This window comes from Eptatretus burgeri, chromosome 8, assembly GCF_056783735.1.
Source record: "Eptatretus burgeri isolate ZD-2024b chromosome 8, Ebu_testis_v1, whole genome shotgun sequence".
NCBI lineage: Eukaryota > Metazoa > Chordata > Myxini > Myxiniformes > Myxinidae > Eptatretus > Eptatretus burgeri.
The window spans coordinates 75,747,936-75,769,415 of NC_140968.1; the positions used below are offsets into that span (position 1 = coordinate 75,747,936).

General features: G+C 54.2%; 1 protein-coding gene and 1 long non-coding RNA gene across 4 annotated transcripts in view; one reads left to right on the forward strand and one right to left on the reverse strand.

Annotated features, from left to right (window-relative positions):
- Positions 1–490, forward strand: part of LOC147022082 (uncharacterized) — a 58,992-nt gene extending 58,502 nt beyond the window's left edge. Inside the window, exon 4 of the long non-coding RNA XR_015061058.1 lies at positions 307–490. This is a non-coding gene — a long non-coding RNA (uncharacterized LOC147022082). The remainder of the gene's footprint in view (positions 1–306) is intronic.
- LOC147022081 (uncharacterized) overlaps positions 1–13,878 on the reverse strand; it is a 101,736-nt gene extending 87,858 nt beyond the window's left edge. Inside the window, exon 1 of one of the 3 annotated variants that reach the window (XM_085892669.1) lies at positions 13,730–13,878. In XM_085892669.1, coding sequence (XP_085748795.1) covers positions 13,730–13,745 — 16 coding nt within the window. In that variant the 5' untranslated portion in view covers positions 13,746–13,878. Of the gene's footprint in view, positions 1–13,303; positions 13,537–13,729 lie in introns of those variants that run through there. The other 2 variants (XM_085892670.1, XM_085892668.1) reach the window with 2 other exon arrangements.
- Between the last annotated feature and the right edge of the window lie 7,602 nt (positions 13,879–21,480).

Below are 21,480 nucleotides of genomic sequence, written 5' to 3' on the forward strand. Positions count from 1 at the left end.
TTTATTTTAATAAATGTGGCTTAACCAGACTCCAATATAACACTAAAACAACTTCCTTTGACTTTAACCGAGAGTTCTCAACCTGTGGCATAATCAGCAATGACTTGTGGCCTGTGTGACATTCTGATCAAATTCATAATGAGTGCTCGCATGTTTCTTTCCTACTTCCCCTTAAACGTCCTCTGACTCCTGTAGCGGAATGACTGTTTTGCGAGCAACATCAATCAGTTGTTTGAAGTTGAGTAATCAAGACCGATATTTGCCAGTGTTGTAATGAGATGCTTTGTTTTTTTTTTCTTCACAAAGATCGAAGCTCATGGAAGAGCTGATGACAAAGAGGTGAGAGCCCGATACATTAATAGTGGAGCGGAAGGGGAACGAGCAGAAAAGAAGAGAATTATTGGGAAAGGAGCGACAAGTACTCTGACATTGAACATCTCTCTCTACCTCTCTTCCCTCCCTCCTTGTCTCTATTTTTCCTCTTTTTGTGTTTTGTCTACGTTTTGTTTCAAGACAATTTATTGGTTTAAGAGTTCGAATTTAAACTGTGTTATAGTTTCACCTTGGGGAGTGTCTGAACAATTTACTAAGGTGGATTTGAGCTTACCAGTGTTTGAATATCATAATTTTTCTCCATAATGTTTTTACATTGTCTGACTATTAACCTGCCTGAAATGTTGATGTACGAGTATATACAGCAGTAATGTAATCTGTAGACCGAGTAAACGAAATCCAGAAATGATCCGATGTGCAGTTGGTTTTCCTCATGGTTTCTTTGGTTTGTCCATCCCTGTATGCTTTTTCGAGATGATAATGACATTTGAGTTGAAAGAAAAACTTGTTTGCTAAATTTGAGTTTAACACATTACCATTATATGTCTGGTGTTGGCTTCATGGTTAGGGTGGTGGGCTTGGAATCCTAGCATCCTGAGTTCAAATCCCCCTCGGCTGTTGAATTAATACCAGGTGGGGTTGACTCTGCCTGTCATCCTTCTGAGGTCGGCAAAATGAGTGCCAGCTTGCTGGTATCCTGTGTCGGAACGGCGACCCGTCTAGGATTGTGTCCAATAGCCAAGGAGACTGCTTAGGCAGCACCAACGCTCTGCACAGAGTATGGTCCCAAAGGATGGATGGACATTACCATTCAGTCTTGTGAATGTGTTGCGGCAAGCTTGTCCTTTGGACCATATTGACAATATACTTTTAATCCAAAACAGAGAATATGCCAAGGTTAACAGCACATATTGCTTATTATTTCTAAAAGCATCGTGGGATGAAGCCAAATGTGTATGGGACATTGTGATTTCGATTCCTGTCTGAATAATAGTGTGCTTCAAGGTGCAGTGACCCCTGCTGGCACAGTATTTGTACATGCCAGTTGGAATTTAAGAAAAGGTAAAACAGTGAGGCAATTCACATTTAAACATAAAGAGACAAAGTTTTTCAGGTTCTTCTTTTGAGACCACACTAAAACTATTTATTACCTTCGCCAAAGGAGAGGGTATTGAATTTGGGTCCGTTTGTCTGTCCGCACAGTACATGAGTATGTGTATTACTTACATTCGACTCTTTAGAACCCTGAGATCATTTAATACCCCAAAGATCCTTTACATCCCCAAGACCCATGAAGACTACAAAGGCCCTGAAGACTCCCCAAGACCCTTCAAGACCTCTCAGGCCTTTTAGGACCCTAAGACCCTTCAATATGCGAATGACCTTGAGGACCCTTCATAACTCGAAGACCTTTTTAGAACCTGAAGACCCCTTAAACCCGAAATATCCTGTTACACCCTTTAAACAATGAGACCTCAAAGACCATTTTGATCCTCTTTGACCCTTTAGAACCCCAAAGACCCTTAGACTCCTTTCTACTCTTTAGACATTCATACCTTTCAGACCTTTTAATACCCTGCAGACATTTGACCTTTTGACATTAATTATACCCCTTAATATCCCTTCGACATTTTAAGACCCTTTAGACCTTTTCAAACATTTCCACCTTTCGACCTTAACAAATTTTCAGACCTTTAACCTTTACACATTTACAACTAGACCATTTAGACCTTTAATTTGAATTCAACGACCTTTCATTGAGTACATCCGTCAATTTATTTGCCACACAAGATACACCACACAAAGCAAGTATTGCCGTGAGTCTGCAATCTCTGATTGCTCTTTCTTGTTACTCTCGCCAGAGAGGCTGTTACATTTGGGTCCATTTGTCTGTCTGTTGGGTAGTCGATCTATCTACCCTTATTGTCAGGTTTTCCGTCGTTATGTCTGTCTGTTGGGTAGTCAATCTATCTACCCTTATTGTCAGGTTTTCTGTCGTTATTGGGGAGTCAATCTATCTACCCTTATTGTCAGGTTTTCCGTCGTTATGGCTGTTGGACCCAGTCGATCTATCTACCCTTATCAGTATTTCCGTCGAGATGTTTGTTGGGTAGTCAATCTGGTCTACCCTTATTATCAGTATTTCCGTCGATATATTTGTCTGTCTGTCTGTCTGTATGTATGTCTGTTCGGTCCAGTACTCCATTAATACCATGGCGATTTCGATGAAACTTGGTTGGTAGGTTCATACCATGAACTAGTTGTGTGCAAATGAGAACCGTTGCTATGGACCCATCCGTTGCCTAGCAACGGGACTGAAATTTTTGAAAAATCATAAAAAAATTATTTTTCGAAAATCAAAAATCGGGCCACGAGTGACTGTGGGCAGTACATTCAGCCATATTGTCCAAAAATTTCCAGCCGGATCCTATGAAAACTGTCGGAGAAGATAGACTGAATGAACCCTGGTCAAAAACAATAAAAAACGAAGTTCGTTATGTCTCAGAGATTATGAGTCAGATATACATGAAACTGGTATGGTAGGTGAATGGTATGTCCTAGTTATGTGTGAAAAAGAACCGTTGCTATCGACGCTTTTGTTGGCTAGTAGCGGCTGAAAAACGACTAAATTTGACTTGATCGACTACCCATGTCAGCCTACCGGCTTGTCTGTCTGTATGTATGTCTGTTCGGTCCAGTGCTCCATTAATACAATGGCGATTTCGATGAAACTTGGTTGGTAGGTTCATACCATGACCTAGTTGTGTGCAAATGAGAACCGTTGCTATGGACCATCCGTTGCCTAGCAACGGGACTTTGAAATTTTTGAAAAATCATAAAAAAAAAATTTCGAAAATCAAAAATCGGGCCACGAGCGACTGTGGGCAGTACATTCAGCCATATTGTCAAAAATTTTCTGCCAGATCCAATGAAAACTGTGAGAGAAGACAGACTGAATGAACCCTGGTTGAAAACAATAAAAAAAACGAAGTTCGTTATATCTCAGAAACTATGAGTCAGATATACATGAAACTGGTATGGTAGGTTCATGGTATGTCCTAGTTATGTGTGAGAAAGAACCGTTGCTATGGACGCTTTTGTTGGCTAGTAACGGCTGAAAAACTACTAAATTGGACTTGTTCGACTACCCATGTCCGCCTACCGGCTTGTTGGGATTCGCTAGATATCCGTTATTGTCGGGTTTTCCGTGTGTGCGTGTGCGTGTGCGTGTGCGTGTGCGTGTGCGTGTGCGTGTGCGTGTGCGTGTGTGTGTGCAACGCGAGGCTCCACAGCACAAACCAGCAAACCGATTTCGATCAAACTTGGCAAGAGGTGCCATATGGGCTGGGAGTGTGCGCGTTTGAATTTCGTTGCGTAGCAACCACCCGTTGCTATGCAGCGGCCGAAAAACCGCGTTTTAAGAACCCAAACGGTAACTGACGTAGCGTGGCTTCTATGATGGGTAGAGCGACCGGACCAACTCCTGCCTATTCCTTGAATCCTCATCTAGTTATCGCGACAGCATAACGTTCCTCTATCTCTCATAGTTTCCGAATGGCAGCCCTCCTAATGCGGAAAGGTGGTGAACCAGGGAATATGTTAAGTGACCTTGACCTCGGAAACCGTCGACGGGGGAACTTTCAAATTAGGTGTATGGATAGAGTTTAATTAATAACTACTACAAAATTGAACCGCAGCATTTTTCCAGATTCGATCACCAAGGGTGTCGGGGCTGAAATACGCAAAATTCGAAAAAATACTTTTTCTCGACCTACGTTCACTATTTTCAATACTTGTCCTACAGTTTTGAATGTGGAGAAATGAGACTTCGGAATTAAACACTTCGAGATATTTAGAAAATTTTACTTGAGCCGATTTTTGATTTCGGTTTTATTTTTCAAATGGTAGTCCTGTGAGGAGTGCCAGTTGGCAAAATACGCAATAGGAAAAATCTTGCCAGGCAGAGGAATAATTGTATGTGAACCAATACGTCTTGGCAATGAATCTTCGTCGGTGGATCGGTCAGAATGAAAAGCATCGTATCCAGTGCTTCGATCCTAGTGGATCCCTCGTCGCCTACCAGCTTGTCTGTCTGTCTGTTTGTCTGTCCAGGCCAGTACTCCGTTAATCGTAGGCCGATTTTGATGAAACTCTGGTGGTAGGTTCATACCATGACCTAGTTGTGCGCGTTTGAGAACCATTTCTATGGACCCCTTGGTTGCCTTTGAAACAGGCCTTTGAAATTTTATTTTAAAATCTAAAAAAATTAAAATATCGAAATTCAAAAATCAAACTATGATCGTTTGTGGGCAACACATTCAGCCTCCTTGACAAAAAAATTCAGCCCGCTCCATGAAAACTGTCGGAGAAGATAGATTTTGAATGAACCATGGTTGAAAAAAAACAAAAAAACGAAGTTCGTTTTATCTCAGAGACTATGAGTCAGACATACATGAAACTGGTATGGTAGGTTCATGGTATGTCCGAGTTATGTGTGAGAAAGAACCGTTGCTATGGATGCTTTTGTTGGCTAGTAACGGCTGAAAAACGACAATTCGACTTGATTGACTACCCATGTCCGCCTACCGGCTTGTCTGTCTGTTTGTCCGCACAGAACGTGATTTATTTCTCTGCTACCGCTTGTCAGATTGACAAGAAATATTCACCATCGGAGCGACTACTTATGTAGAATGTTTTAATGATAATTATGACATCATCGGTCATGTGGTGTTGCAGCCATGTTTGAAAAACCTGATACCTCTGTATACCTCTGTATCTCACGTTATACACACACGTTACCTGATACCTCTGTATCTCCGAAACTGTACCAAAAAAATTTTTGAAACTTGGCACTTGGCAAGTACTCCACATGGGGAATAAGTGATTAAAAAAAAATGATGTCATAGGTGCCTTCGTTACAACATCATAATTCTATAAGTAGAACGCTACATCCGATCAGTATGAACATTTTGAGGGTCATCTGGGGATAAATTAGTCCACAGGAAAAAATTTGATGATGTCATCGGTCACGTGGTTCGGCAGCCATATTTTTTCATTGAAAAAAAAAGAAAAAAGAAGCCTTAAAAAATAACTAAAATGGCTGAACAGATTGAGGTGAAACTTTACAGGTATGACCACCTATCCATGAGGAACAAAAAGTTCATAAAAAGGAAAAAAAACAAAAAAACAAAAGGACAAAAAAAAGGAACACAAACTCATCTCATGATCACAGATGTTGATGAAGAGGATTCTACAACAGCCTTAGTGGCCCTGCTTAAGACTTTGCAACCTCCATTTGAAGAGCTGAACACTGAACAGGCTACTCCCCCCTAAACCGGTGGGAGGTGATGACGTATCAGTGTAGAACGTCCAATTGGAATTGACTTTGTTGATAGGTGTCGATAAGACTATTCTTCTTCGTTACCTCATTCACTTTGTGCAAATTTCACCTGAAGAGAGCACAACGAAAAGCTTTGTGGTTTTCTTTTTAGTCTGTTTTACGGTAATGTCCTTCAGATGTCTCAGTTTATGTCGTTTTTTTTGTTAATGATTTAGTTGTTAACAGCATAATAAGTGAGAAAATACATTTTCATTAGTCAACTCAAGAATAAACTAGAACGGCACTCGGTAGAGCGCACACCCCTGCCAAGCTGAACAGTTTACGTTTTGTATCCCGTTGATAGATAGGCTGGATCTGCATCCGGACCTTAACTAAAATCTAATCGGCTTGTTCTTGTCATCTACCCAACTCATCCAAGTTTTATCGCAACTCGTCCACAACTTTTTGAGATATCGTACTATATATCAATGGTGAAGAATCCCTTTTAAAATTCTAGTTTCCAGATCCAGATTCGGATCTTCACGAAAATCCAAACAATTCGTCCATGTCACACACCAAAACTGTCCACCAAGTTTCGTCTGAATCCGTCCATAACTTTTTGAGATATCATGTTCACAGTGAAACAGACAGAAAAACAGGGGTGAAAACACAAGCTTTGTCCACCTTCTGTGGTGGAGGTGATAATAATAATAAAACTATTATCAAACTATTTGGCAAGCAAAAAGCCAACTCATTTATTAAATACATCGCTCAGGAGATGGGGGTGGGGGAAGGAGAGAAACAATGTTGGCGAAAAGGGGGGGGGCGGAGGATTAGGGGATAGAAGGGAGATCATGGTGGTGTATGCCTGGTGTTGGATTGATGGTTAGGATGGTAGGCTTGGGATCCTAGGATCCTGAGTTCAAATCCCACTCGATTGTTGAATTAATACCAGGTGGGGTTGACTCAGCCTGTCATCCTCCTGAGGTCGGCAAAATGAGTGCCAGCTTGCTGGTATCCTGTGTCGGAGTGGCGACCGGCTCAGGATTGTGCCCAATAGCCAAGGAGACTGCTGAGGCAGTACCAACACTCTGCACAGAGTATGGTCCCAATGGATGGATGGATGGTAGTGTGGGAGTGCTTGAAAAAGAAGGTAAATGGCATTGGAAGAGAGAAGGAAAAGGGAGGCAAATTCAGGAAGAAGTAGGAGTGAGTAAGAAGCCTAACGACGAATAAAGAGTCACAAATTGCACCTCAGTAAATTACAGATGGCACCAAAATGAAAATCTGCCAATTTACACCAGTCCATGCACTTTTATACATTCTTTTTTGAAGTTAATAATAACAGGATAAACAAATTTATAATGTTTCCTTACAAGGAACTTCAATGCAGGAGGAAGCAATTGGACCCATCAAAGCATGCACTATCATTGCCAACCTATGGTTGTTTGTCCGTACACCATCCTTTTAAATTCTGACCATCAAGCAAGGAAACAGCACGTACCTTATTAAAATCTTTGGAATGACCCGGCAAAGATTTGAACTGCTGACTTCCCAGACTCAGAATGGACGCTCTAACCATGAAGACACCACCAAGTCTGGTTGGAGTTAACGACTCGATTGTGAACTTGGGTGGTACCGAGCAAGCTATCCTGCTACTCAAACAATGATACTACACATTATATTGAAGGAGCAGCCATTTTATTCCCCATGCCATCCCTTGATATGGAGTAGTACTATCATACTCCATGATAATTTGAGAAGTGTATGCTTGTTTGTTTGTCTTCCATGCACTCCTAAAAATGGATGGATGGAATGAGTCGAAATTGGTAGTTGCACTCGGAGTATGCATGAGAAGGTTTCAAGCGATTACAAAATTTCATATCCCTGGGGTTCAGGGGATGGACGCAAATTCTCTACGTAGATGTGTATCATATAATGCTCCTACCAGTGGGAGCAAGTATGGCAAGTCATAATAAAATACCCCAATCCTCTGCATTAAAACCAGACGTCAAAGAAGGGGAGTCATCATACTAAATATCATACTGTTTGTGTGATTTTTATTTATTTATTCCATACACTCCTGAACCACTGGACGGAATGGGTTGCAAATTGATGGTTGTACTTGTGCGGCGTACGGCAGGGTTTTTCAACAAGGAAAAAAGAAAAGAAAAAAATTAAAAAAAAGTCTCGGGGGTTCAGGGTGAAGGAAGCACCACAATTCTCTCGATATAAATGTGTGTTGGTGGAGTAAAGGGAGGGCAGGGGAGGAGTGTGATAAGTGATCCACCTGCTCGACACCAATCACAAATAATGGTCTGTGCAACATGGGCCTTACGCATAGGTGCATTCTCGTGAAGGAACGTACATTTGGTCAACATCCCTCAGCAATTGTCCTGATGGCCTGCTGCCACATTTCTAAGAGACATATAATAAATCCACAGGATTCCCTCGGCATCTCAGACAATCTACGCCATAATCTTTTCGGCAGAGGGATGAGTATTGAATTTCTTGGGTGGCGGGGATCCCTTGTGCTTCCAATGCAGATTTAAATCTGATTTCAGGATTCTAGGATCCAAGCCACATTTTGCCACCATGTACCAGTCAAGTGATAAAGTTAGCTGGATCTGCATTGTACAGCTTGAGAAGTGAGCAAAATGATGCAACCCATTGCTCAGGTATAATGTATTGATCGTCAGTGCTGAAGTTTTTTTGGGAACCCATCTTGCAGAGACCTTCGACATGGCCAAGGACTCGCGGACGATGGTGCTGAAAAATTGCAAGGTCTGTCAATAGTTTGTTGCTCTAAAGACGGCGATCCTTTCTGATTAGCCTCGACCTGGGCATTCGTAAACATCGCACCTTCTCGTAGTGACCCTCACCCGGGGGTTATCCTCAATATACTCGCATTTAAGCTCACCACACGTTTGTGGACAGTTTGAGCAGAACTGGTACTGTATTCGATAAGTGGCATCAACATTGAAACAATTTTTTGTGATGCCACCATTGCTTATTGTGATAACCTAACAACTTGGAATTTCGGTTTATAAAAGTAAACAACAGCATTTTACAAAACCACTTTGGTTTTGTTTGGATTTCCAAGGCCAAGATTGAAAAAGCCATTCTTCACATGCAAAAAAGGAACAGGTTCGCTAACAACGGCAATGGGCATGTTGAGGGATCCTCTCTCTCACGTCATTCGTTCATGGTGCTGCAAGGAATTAAAAGAATGCCGATATCTCTCCCGAGGCATCCTTGTTACCCGGATGAAGAACATTGCCGAGAGGCCCGCCTGACCATCAGAGACAAATCTTCACCATTCCTCAGCAGACGATGAATGGCATCGGGTAGATTGGCTATGATGCGTTTGCTTCTGCCTTGAATGGCCATGAGCATGCAGTTGAATCACAGCAATTACCTGCTCAAATACCCAGATTGAGCTGTGGGTTGAGCTTTGAAAAGTGCATCCAGGTAGACGGCCTGTGCTGCAAGTCCCTCTTCTAATGGAGTGTTTGCGACACCATCTTCTATTCAACCGCATATCTGTGTTGCTCATGCAAATTTGAAGAACGGAAGTCTGCAATCACCAAACGGCACAGCGAATGCAATTCAACCAATTTTCCTTGCGGGTAGATGGGAGGACGTGAACATAGGTGTACGCCACAATTTTCTGAATGACCCTATATTGTGTAAAACATAAATTGGAGTTACACGAACCAATGACTCTCACCACTCGGCTCTGCCGATCTCGTGCCACTGGATGTTGAGGTATGGCGTAAATAGGTGGAACTCAGAGGACCAGTGCACTCAGCCGACAGGGTGGCCAACCCACATTGAAGCTCATCTACGGGGTGCTCACCCTGTTTGTGTGGTTTCACAGCTCCCTCCTGGCATTCAACACTGGTTCAGACAGGCGAACAACAGTCGGCTTTATGTCTCCTTACAATCACACACAGTGCAAATTATGTCAAAAACAGGCCCTTTCAGCAAAATCAACCCTCATGCTACATGCAACGCCATCGGCTGGATTGTCCAACACTCTATTTCAACGACCACAACGAAGTCTAACGCAACTGCATCGAGTATATTTGACCCAAGTCATTCACGAACCGGCTGACCAGGCCCGACATTCAACCAGCGGTGGCAGAAACTTGTAATTTATTTCAGGGTGCCGGCGATAACTCACCTACTCTTCGTGAAAGACACCGTGGGATCTGTGTAAGGGCTCAGGGTGCGTTATAATTGGATAGAATGACCCAAGTCCACATAAAGAATGCGTGCACGATGCGTGTGCACACCCTGAACTAACCCATGAGCTATCCAGCACATCTTTCACAAGGTTCATTTTTGTATAAATATTTTAACTTGAGATTTGAAATCAACTTGAGATTGACCAGCCTCGGCGGCATAATGGCTAGAGCGTCCACTCCGAGTCTGGGAGGTCGGAGGTTGAACCCCAGGCAGATGCATCGTACCAAAGACTTTAAAAGTGGTACGTGCTGCTTCCTTGCTTGATGCTCAGCATTCAATAAAGGACAGAGGTCGGACAAACAGCCATAGATTGGTAATGTTGGCGCAGGTTTTGATGGGCCGAATGACCTCCTCGTGCGTCAAAGTTCCTCATAAGCAAACTCATATTACCGTGCTTGTCAATTCTACCTTGTGAGTCAATGCTCAACCACAAAGACAACACTGTTCCTTCAGCTATAGGAAATGTATTTGCATGTACAATGTCTGCATAATTAATTAGAGATGAAGTCAGAGGCATATATTTATTTCCTGTGATCAATTATTCAGTGTTTAGGTTTGAAGCAGTTTTTCATTCATCTTAACACCATTCACAACAAACACGTCTTTATATACAAATCACACACACACACACACACACACACACACACACACACACACACACACACACACACACACACACACACACACACACACACACACACACACACACACACACACACACACACACACACACACACACCAAGTAGGCGTTTCCACGAGGGTTCAGATCGGCAAACAACGAAAGACGTAAAGACCAGCAACCGGCTAGTACTGAAGACCATTTACCATAAAAGGTTGAAAGTTCATTTATAGGTTTGCGAAGAGGTTACATCAACAGCAATGGTAGAAAAATGCGCAAGATAAGGAAAATGAGTGCCAAATAGGATGCGAGAAAAGTTTCAGGGAAGTTGTGTAAAGTCCTGTGCTTCACACGATTTCCCACTCACCACGTAATCTCACAAAGACAGGGAATATTGAGGGCATTGGATCACTTACAGCCTCCAGCATACCCCCCTCCATCAGTACCAGCAGCCCCCCACCCACCACCCCACCTTTCTCTCTCCCTCATCTCAGCCATCAATTGCTGCCCCTACTCAACCCCCGACCAGAAAACTTCCAAAACCGATGTTGTTGCCGACCCATTAATTTTAATGTTCCAAAACTATCGAAAGCATCGATGCTTCGATATTGTACATATAATTATCGGTTAATCCCACGTAAGGCCTACATTGTAGCAAGTTTGTGAAAGGAATACATGAGGAAAGTTACAAGGGAAAGAAAAATGGCTTGGAGAAAAGAAAAAAAAATTAAGAAAGAAGGAGACAGAGAAGAGAAGAGAGAGAGCATGTGCAAGAGGAAGGAGCCCCAGAGGGGTGGGGTGAGCTGCTGCAGCAACGTGAATCCAAAGTGAAGCCGCCATTGCTAAGGGCAACAGGCCAAAGGATCCGTTTGAGAAACAAGGCCCGGGGCTCCGTCTCCGTAGCAACTGCAGCCATGACAACATGCCCAAATAGCAGCAACAGCCATCGTGGTGCCAGGCCCCATACTTCATGCTGCTCGTCTTCGTGCCATGCTCACCTCAGCCGTATCCCTATCACCCGAAACAACCTCTGCCCCCACCACTTCCTGCTGAGGAAATGTTGCAGTCCAGTGTCCATGAGAGAGTCACATGCTCACAAAAGGACTTGCAGTGCAAAGTTTCGACTGACCAAATGCAGGTGCTTTTATGTTTTGGTAGATATTTTGATGGAAGACATGTTGGTTACTGAACACAACTTCAAATCAGAGTGACAGTTCACTTTCCACCGATAACAGGATAGAGAAAATGCAAACGAAAGCCAACCACGGTCGTGCAGAGAAAAACCGAGCGCCCGCGCGCGTGTGTGCCATTAACCAATGTCCAAAGCCCAACTCTCATTCCTGGACTGGACTCGCATTTCAAAAACTGGATCCATCACCGGTCCCCATCTCCAGCCTCGGATTCTGCAGGCCAAATTCCACAAGCTCCCAAACTAACAGCCGCAAATCCAGTCTGTCCAACATCTGCTCTCCCTCCCTTGCCTTGCAGGGCTCCATGAAGGCAACTTGTCTGCCAATCCATCATTGCCATCCAGTTTCCACTCTCTTCCCTTAAGTTCCCATTTAAACTCCCTCCCACTCTCTTTTCAAGTTGTCGGGGTTATTCGACAAAAATGCATCATCTCTGTGTCAAAAAGAGAGAAAATAAATAGATAATTAATAAATAAACAAACAAACAAATAAATAAATAAATAAATAAATAAGCAAGCAGCACTCTCACATCGACAGACTTGAAGCATAATTCAAGGCAGTTATGAAAGTAGAAAAATAAGTCAGCCAGGAGACACTTCACCGGCAAAGTTAAGAAAGTTCAGGAGCAGTAACTCAACTTGCGCTTGACCAGGTAGAAACAGTTTATCCTGGTATGAGCAACCTATCCTGACAGTGAAGTGACTCAACCAGCGAACCTTGGGAACAACTTTAGCAACTCGTAGTAAACCTAACTATCGTGGCAGAGTGGCAGTGACTCGTCCAGCCAGTTGGGTAGCAATGCAGTCGGCCAGGGAATAACTTAGCTAGCGAGGAAGTAGCTAAGCAACATAAAGAGCCAACAAGACGGAAAACTTAGACAAGCAAGCACAATCGAGCCTGAGAGCTTTGAGCAATATAAAGTTGTATACAGTAGTACGACTACTGCTTTACAAGGGTGCCTAGCAACCGAGCCAACCATTTTCCTCCACCTTCGCCTGAAGAACCACAGCGACAGTGCGTCCGCCTCTTCCTTCCTTTTCTCCACCTTCCCACAAGACATTACACACCCCCATTCGCCCCCTCCTCTCCAACCTCAACCCCCCCCCCCCTTATCACAACTGCCTCTCTGTTGCAGCTCTAGGTAATATGATGAGTGTGTGAGTGTGTGTGAGTGCGTGTGTGTGTGCGTGCGTGTGTGTGAGTGTGTGTGAGTGTGTGAGCGTGAGTGTGTGAGTGTGCGTGAGTGTACGTGTGAGTGTATGCGTGAGTGTGTGTGAGCGTGAGTGTGCGTGTGATTGTATATGTGAGTGTGTATGCGTTACACACCCCCCTCCCATCCCGAAGAAGTTAGTGCTGACATCCCCTCATAACCCCGAGCACCCCTCCCATTTCACCCTCTCTGTATGTCGCAATGTCCTTCGGCAAATCTTCACTCTCCTACTCCCTCTTCCCTCCATGTTCGTCCACACACGCCGCCACCGGCCGCCTCCCCGCCGACAACTTCCAATAACAACCTCCTCTAATCCCCCACTAATCACCCTTCCCGCTGTGTTCACTTTTCCATCGCTCGCAAACTCTCTGTAAACTCACGTTTAACTTTGTAGGGATTCGCCTGCTTGCGCCGAGACATCTTCGAAAAGTTTTCGAGAGGGTCATGGAGAGGGCGACAGGCGGCTTCCCCCCTTATACCCGCCGTTTTACCTCAGGATGCTCGAACTATCCCTCCCTTTCGGCTCCCTTCTCTGCCCAGACTTGTTCGCGTCGCTTAGAGAACCCAACATCCGCACCTCTCTCTCTCTCCCCCTCTTGTCCACCCGCCCCTCCCCTTCCCTCATCCTCCTCCCCTCCTCCTATCGTATCCTATCCGACACCAATCCCTCCCGACCCACCACTAAACCAGGTCGTTCCTCTTCCTGCCGCTCTGCACTCCGAATCGACCTTTATTACACACGATTTTCGCTGTTTGCAAACTTTAAGCTTTCGTTTCGGATAGTCGTGAGAACATGGAACCCAAACCTGAGGTGGAGGCCATTTGGTACCTCAGCGGAGCGACACACCTCCATGCGCGTCACGAGCGCGCGCGCGTTGCGGGGCCACGAGAGGCGCTCGCGCGCTCCACGAGTCCCGCTTCCTCTTCCTCTTCACCGCCCCGCCGTTGCGAAACTTTTCAACCTCCGCTCCTCCAAGTAGTCCCCTCTCGGTGAACTTGGATTATAGATCAAGGCGGAAGGTGCTCCTGCGACGGGAGTCGACGTTATGGAACCAAGACCGTTAAAACCGACGTTCGTGTTGGGATCTCATTCCGAAACCCAATAACATTACGATTGGGAATAAAGAGAAACTTCTCAGGAGGCCACGATGAGATCACATGTTCACGTGGAGTGTTGGAAGTTTCGAAAACACACACTCGACTTATTTAATAAACACAATGAGGGATTTGTGGTCACAACTGAACTACAAGTTGGAAAGATCAACAGCCCGCAGGCGGGGGCGGGGGGTCGAGGATAGGAGAGAGCAGGCGGGGCCGGGGGGTCGAGGATGGGAGAGAGCAGGCGGGGCCGGGGGGTCGAGGATGGGAGAGAGCAGGCGGGGCCGGGGGTCGAGGATGGGAGAGAGGAGGCGGGGCCGGGGGTCGAGGATGGAAGAGAGGAGGTGGGGCCGGGGAGTCGAGGATGGGAGAGAACAGGCGGGCCCGGGGGTCGAGGATGGGAGAGAGCAGGCGGGGCCGGGGGTCGAGGATGGGACAGAGGAGGCGGGGCCGGGGGGTCGAGGATGGAAGAGAGGAGGCGGGGCCGGGGGGTCGAGGATGGAAGAGAGGAGGTGGGGCCGGGGGTCGAGGATGGGAGAGAGGAGGCGGGGCCGGGGGTCGAGGATGGAAGAGAGGAGGCGGGGCCGGGGAGGTCGAGGATGGGAGAGAGGAGGCGGGGCCGGGGGGTCGAGGATGGAAGAGAGAACAGGTGGGGCCGGGGGTCGAGGATGGAAGAGAGGAGGCGGGGCCGGGGGTCGAGGATGGGAGAGAGGAGGCGGGGCCGGGGGGTCGAGGATGGGAGAGAGCAGGCGGGGCCGGGGGGTCGAGGATGGGAGAGAACAGGCGGGCCCGGGGGTGGAGGATGGGAGAGAGCAGGCGGGGCCGGGGGGTCGAGGATGGGAGAGAACAGGCGGGCCGGGGGTCGAGGATGGGAAGAGAGGAGGCGGGGCCGGGGGTCGAGGATGGGAGAGAGCAGGCGGGGCCAGGGGATCGAGGATGGGAGAGAGAGCAGGCGGGGCCGGGGGGTCGAGGATGGGAGAGAGCAGGCGGGGCCGGGGAGTCGAGGATGGGAGAGAACAGGCGGGCCCGGGGGTCGAGGATGGGAGAGAGCAGGCGGGGCCGGGGGGTCGAGGATGGGAGAGAGCAGGCGGGGCCGGGGGGTCGAGGATGGGAGAGAGCAGGCGGGGCCGGGGAGTCGAGGATGGGAGAGAACAGGCGGGCCCGGGGGTCGAGGATGGGAGAGAGCAGGCGGGGCCGGGGGGTCGAAGATGGAAGAGAGGAGGCGGGGCCGGAGGGTCGAGGATGGGAGAGAGCAGGCGGGGCCGGGGGATCGAGGATGGGAGAGAGAGCAGGCGGGGCCGGGGAGTCGAGGATGGGAGAGAACAGGCGGGCCCGGGGGTCGAAGATGGAAGAGAGGAGGCGGGGCCGGAGGGGTCGAAGATGGAAGAGAGGAGGCGGGGCCGGGGGGTCGAGGATGGGAGAGAGCAGGCGGGGCCGGGGGATCGAGGATGGGAGAGAGAGCAGGCGGGGCCGGGGAGTCGAGGATGGGAGAGAACAGGCGGGGCCGGGGGACGAGGATGGAAGAGAGGAGGGGTGGCCGGGGGGTCGAGGATGGAAGAGAGGAGGCGGGGCCGGGGGTCGAGGATGGAAGAGAGGAGGCGGGGCCGGGGGGTCGAGGATGGGAGAGAGGAGGCGGGGCCGGGGAGGTCGAGGATGGAAGAGAGGAGGCGGGGCCGGGGGTCGAGGATGGAAGAGAGGAGGCGGGGCCGGGGGGTCGAGGATGGAAGAGAGGAGGCGGGGCCGGGGAGGTCGAGGATGGAAGAGAGGAGGCGGGGCCGGGGGTCGAGGATGGAAGAGAGGAGGCGGGGCCGGGGGTCGAGGATGGGAGAGAGGAGGCGGGCCGGGGGTCGAGGATGGGAGAGAACAGGCGGGCCCGGGGGGTCGAGGATGGAAGAGAGGAGGCGGGGCCGGGGGTCGAGGATGGAAGAGAGGAGGCGGGGCCGGGGGTCGAGGATGGGAGAGAGGAGGCGGGGCCGGGGGTCGAGGATGGGAGAGAGGAGGCGGGGCCGGGGTCGAGGATGGGAGAGAACAGGCGGGGCCGGGGGTCGAGGATGGGAGAGAGAGCAGGCGGGGCCGGGGGTCGAGGATGGAAGAGAGGAGGCGGGGCGGGGGGGCGAGGATGGGAGAGAGCGGGCGGGGCCGGGGGAGCGAGGATGGGAGAGAGAGCAGGCGGGGCCGGGGGGTCGAGGATGGGAGAGAGCAGGCGGGGCCGGGGAGTCGAGGATGGGAGAGAACAGGCGGGCCCGGGGGTCGAGGATGGGAGAGAGCAGGCGGGGCCGGGGGGTCGAAGATGGAAGAGAGGAGGCGGGGCCGGGGGGTCGAGGATGGGAGAGAGCAGGCGGGGCCGGGGGATCGAGGATGGGAGAGAGAGCAGGCGGGGCCGGGGGGTCGAGGATGGGAGCGAACAGGGGGGGCCGGGGTCGAGGATGGGAGAGAGGAGGCGGGGCCGGGGGAGGTCGAGGATGGAAGAGAGGAGGCGGGGCCGGGGGGTCGAGGATGGAAGAGAGGAGGCGGGGCCGGGGGGTCGAGGATGGGAGAGAGCAGGCGGGGCCGGGGAGTCGAGGATGGGAGAGAACAGGCGGCCCCGGGGGTCGAGGATGGGAGAGAGGAGGCGGGGCCGGGGGTCGAGGATGGAAGAGAGGAGGCGGGGCCGGGGGTCGAGGATGGAAGAGAGGAGGCGGGGCCGGGGGTCGAGGATGGAAGAGAGGAGGCGGGGCCGGGGGGGTCGAGGATGGGAGAGAGGAGGCGGGGGCGGGGGGGGTGGAGGATGGAAGAGAGGAGGCGGGGCCGGGGGTCGAGGATGGAAGAGAGGAGGCGGGGCCGGGGGGTCGAGGATGGGAGAGAGGAGGCGGGGCCGGGGGTCGAGGATGCGAGAGAGCAGGCGGGGCCGGGGGGTCGAGGATGGGAGAGAGGAGGCGGGGCCGGGGGGTCGAGGATGGGAGAGAGGAGGCGGGGCCGGGGGGTCGAGGACGGAAGAGACGGGGCGGGGCCGGGGGGGTCGAGGATGGGAGAGAGCAGGCGGGGCCGGGGAGTCGAGGATGGGAGAGAACAGGCGGGCCCGGGGGTCGAGGATGGGAGAGAGCAGGCGGGGCCGGGGGGTCGAAGATGGAAGAGAGGAGGCGGGGCCGGGGGGTCGAGGATGGGAGAGAGCAGGCGGGGGCGGGGGATCGAGGATGGGAGAGAGAGCAGGCGGGGCCGGGGAGTCGAGGATGGGAGAGAACAGGCGGGCCGGGGGTCGAGGATGGGAGAGAGCAGGCGGGGCCGGGGGGTCGAAGATGGAAGAGAGGAGGCGGGGCCGGGGGGTCGAGGATGGGAGAGAGCAGGCGGGGCCGGGGGATCGAGGATGGGAGAGAGAGCAGGCGGGGCCGGGGAGTCGAGGATGGGAGAGAACAGGCGGGCCCGGGGGTCGAGGATGGGAAGAGAGGAGGCGGGGCCGGGGGGTCGAGGATGGAAGAGAGGAGGCGGGGCCGGGGGTCGAGGATGGAAGAGAGGAGGCGGGGCCGGGGGGTCGAGGATGGGAGAGAGAGGAGGCGGGGCCGGGGAGGTCGAGGATGGGAGAGAGGAGGCGGGGCCGGGGGTCGAGGATGGAAGAGAGGAGGCGGGGCCGGGGGTCGAGGATGGAAGAGAGGAGGCGGGGCCGGGGGTCGAGGATGGGAGAGAGCAGGCGGGGCCGGGGGTCGAGGATGGAAGAGAGGAGGCGGGGCCGGGGTCGAGGATGGGAGAGAGCAGGCGGGGCCGGGGGGTCGAGGATGGGAAGAGAGGAGGCGGGGCCGGGGGTCGAGGATGGGAGAGAGGAGGCGGGGCCGGGGGTCGAGGATGGGAGAGAGGAGGCGGGGCCGGGGGTCGAGGATGGGAGAGAGGAGGCGGGGCCGGGGGGTCGAGGATGGGAGAGAGGAGGCGGGGCCGGGGGTCGAGGATGGAAGAGAGGAGGCGGGGCCGGGGGTCGAGGATGGGAGAGAGGAGGCGGGGCCGGGGGATCGAGGATGGGAGAGAGAGCAGGCGGGGCCGGGGGTCGAGGATGGGAGAGAACAGGCGGGGCCGGGGAGGTCGAGGATGGAAGAGAGGAGGCGGGGCCGGAGGGGTCGAGGATGGAAGAGAGGAGGCGGGGCCGGGGGGTCGAGGATGGGAGAGAGCAGGCGGGGCCGGGGGTTCGAGGATGGGAGAGAGCAGGCGGGGCCGGGGAGTCGAGGATGGGAGAGAACAGGCGGGGCCGGGGGGTCGAGGATGGGAGAGAGGAGGCGGGGCCGGGGGAGGTCGAGGATGGAAGAGAGGAGGCGGGGCCGGGGGGTCGAGGATGGAAGAGAGGAGGCGGGGCCGGGGGGTCGAGGATGGGAGAGAGGAGGCGGGGCCGGGGGGTCGAGGATGGGAGAGAGAGGAGGCGGGGCCGGGGGGGTGGAGGATGGAAGAGGGGAGGCGGGGGAGGGGGTCGAGGATGGGAGAGAGGAGGCGGGGCCGGGGGGTCGAGGATGGAAGAGAGGAGGCGGGGCCGGGGGTCGAGGATGGGAGAGAGGAGGCGGGGCCGGGGTCGAGGATGGGAGAGAGGAGGCGGGGCCGGGGGTCGAGGATGGAAGAGAGGAGGCGGGGCCGGGGGTCGAGGATGGAAGAGAGGAGGCGGGGCCGGGGATCGAGGATGGGAGAGAGAGCAGGCGGGGCCGGGGAGTCGAGGATGGGAGAGAACAGGCGGGCCCGGGGGTCGAGGATGGGAGAGAACAGGCGGGCCCGGGGGTCGAGGATGGGAGAGAGCAGGCGGGGCCGGGGGGTCGAAGATGGAAGAGAGGAGGCGGGGCCGGGGGGTCGAGGATGGGAGAGAGCAGGCGGGGCCGGGGGGTCGAGGATGGGAGAGAGAGCAGGCGGGCCGGGGGGTCGAGGATGGGAGAGAGCAGGCGGGGCCGGGGGTCGAGGATGGGAGAGAACAGGCGGGGCCGGGGGTCGAGGATGGAAGAGAGGAGGCGGGGCCAGGGGGTCGAGGATGGAAGAGAGGAGGGGGGCCGGTGGGTCGAGGATGGGAGAGAGCAGGCGGGGCCGGGGGATCGAGGATGGGAGAGAGAGCAGGCGGGGCCGGGGAGTCGAGGATGGGAGAGAACAGGCGGGCCCGGGGGTCGAAGATGGAAGAGAGGAGGCGGGGCCGGAGGGGTCGAAGATGGAAGAGAGGAGGCGGGGCCGGGGGGTCGAGGATGGGAGAGAGCAGGCGGGGCCGGGGGTCGAGGATGGGAGAGAGAGCAGGCGGGGCCGGGGGTCGAGGATGGGAGAGAGAGGAGGCGGGGCCGGGGGTCGAGGATGGAAGAGAGGAGGCGGGGCCGGGGGGTCGAGGATGGAAGAGAGGAGGCGGGGCCGGGGGTCGAGGATGGAAGAGAGGAGGCGGGGCCGGGGGGGTCGAGGATGGGAGAGAGGAGGCGGGCCGGGGAGGTCGAGGATGGGAGAGGAGGCGGGGCCGGGGGTCGAGGATGGGAGAGAGGAGGCGGGGCCGGGGGTCGAGGATGGAAGAGAGGAGGCGGGGCCGGGGGGGTCGAGGATGGGAGAGAGGAGGCGGGGCCGGGGGGGTCGAGGATGGGAGAGAGGAGGCGGGGCCGGGGGAGGTCGAGGATGGAAGAGAGGAGGCGGGGCCGGGGGGTCGAGGATGGAAGAGAGGAGGGGGGGGCGGGGGGGCGAGGATGGGAGAGAGGAGGCGGGCCGGGGGGTCGAGGATGGAAGAGAGGAGGCGGGGCCGGGGGTCGAGGATGGGAGAGAGGAGGCGGGGCCGGGGTCGAGGATGGGAGAGAGGAGGCGGGCCGGGGAGTCGAGGATGGGAGAGAACAGGCGGGGCCCGGGGTCGAGGATGGGAGAGAGGAGGCGGGGCCGGGGGTCGAGGATGGAAGAGAGGAGGCGGGGCCGGGGGTCGAGGATGGGAGAGAGCAGGCGGGGCCGGGGGGTCGAGGATGGGAGAGAGAGCAGGCGGGGCCGGGGAGTCGAGGATGGGAGAGAACAGGCGGCCGGGGGTCGAGGATGGGAGAGAGGAGGCGGGGCCGGGGGTCGAAGATGGAAGAGAGGAGGCGGGGCCGGGGGTCGAGGATGGGAGAGAGCAGGCGGGGCCGGGGTCGAGGATGGGAGAGAGAGCAGGCGGGGCCGGGGAGTCGAGGATGGGAGAGAACAGGCGGGCCCGGGGTCGAGGATGGGAGAGAGCAGGCGGGGCCGGGGGTCGAAGATGGAAGAGAGGAGGCGGGGCCGGGGGTCGAGGATGGGAGAGAGCAGGCGGGGCCGGGGGATCGAGGATGGGAGAGAGAGCAGGCGGGGCCGGGGAGTCGAGGATGGGAGAGAACAGGCGGCCCGGGGGTCGAGGATGGAAGAGAGGAGGCGGGGCCGGAGGGGTCGAAGATGGAAGAGAGGAGGCGGGGCCGGGGGTCGAGGATGGGAGAGGAGAGGATAGAGAGGCGGGGCCGGGGGTCGAGGATGGGAGAGAGGAGGCGGGGCCGGGGGTCGAGGATGGAAGAGAGGAAGGCGGGGCCGGGGGTCGAGGATGGGAGAGAGCAGGCGGGGCCGGGGGGTCGAGGATGGGAGAGAGAGCAGGCGGGGCCGGGGAGTCGAGGATGGGAGAGAGGAGGCGGGGCCGGGGGTCGAGGATGGAAGAGAGGAGGCGGGGCCGGGGGTCGAGGATGGAAGAGAGGAGGCGGGGCCGGGGGTCGAGGATGGAAGAGAGGAGGCGGGGCCGGGGGTCGAGGATGGGAGAGAGGAGGCGGGCCGGGGGTCGAGGATGGAAGAGAGGAGGCGGGGCCGGGGGGTCGAGGATGGAAGAGAGGAGGCGGGCCGGGGGGTCGAGGATGGAGAGAGGAGGCGGGGCCGGGGGTCGAGGATGGAGAGAGGAGGCGGGGCGGGGCCGGGGGGTCGAGGATGGGAGAGAGGAGGCGGGGCCGGGGGGTCGAGGATGGGAGAGAGGAGGCGGGGCCGGGGGGTCGAGGATGGGAGAGAGGAGGCGGCCGGGGGTCGAGGATGGAGAGAGGAGGCGGGGCCGGGGGTCGAGGATGGGAGAGAGGAGGCGGGCCGGGGGGTCGAGGATGGGAGAGAGCAGGCGGGGCCGGGGGTCGAGGATGGGAGAGAGGAGGCGGCCGGGGGTCGAGGATGGGAGAGAGGAGGCGGGGCCGGGGGTCGAGGATGGGAGAGAGGAGGCGGGGCCGGGGGGTCGAGGATGGAAGAGAGGAGGCGGGCCGGGGGTCGAGGATGGGAGAGAGGAGGCGGGGCCGGGGGGTCGAGGATGGGAGAGAGGAGGCGGGGCCGGGGGTCGAGGATGGGAAGAGAGGAGGCGGGGCCGGGGGGTCGAGGATGGGAGAGAGGAGGCGGGGCCGGGGGGTCGAGGATGGAAGAGAGGAGGCGGGGCCGGGGGTCGAGGATGGGAGAGAGGAGGCGGGGCCGGGGGTCGAGGATGGGAGAGAGGAGGCGGGGCCGGGGGTCGAGGATGGAAGAGAGGAGGCGGGGCCGGGGGTCGAGG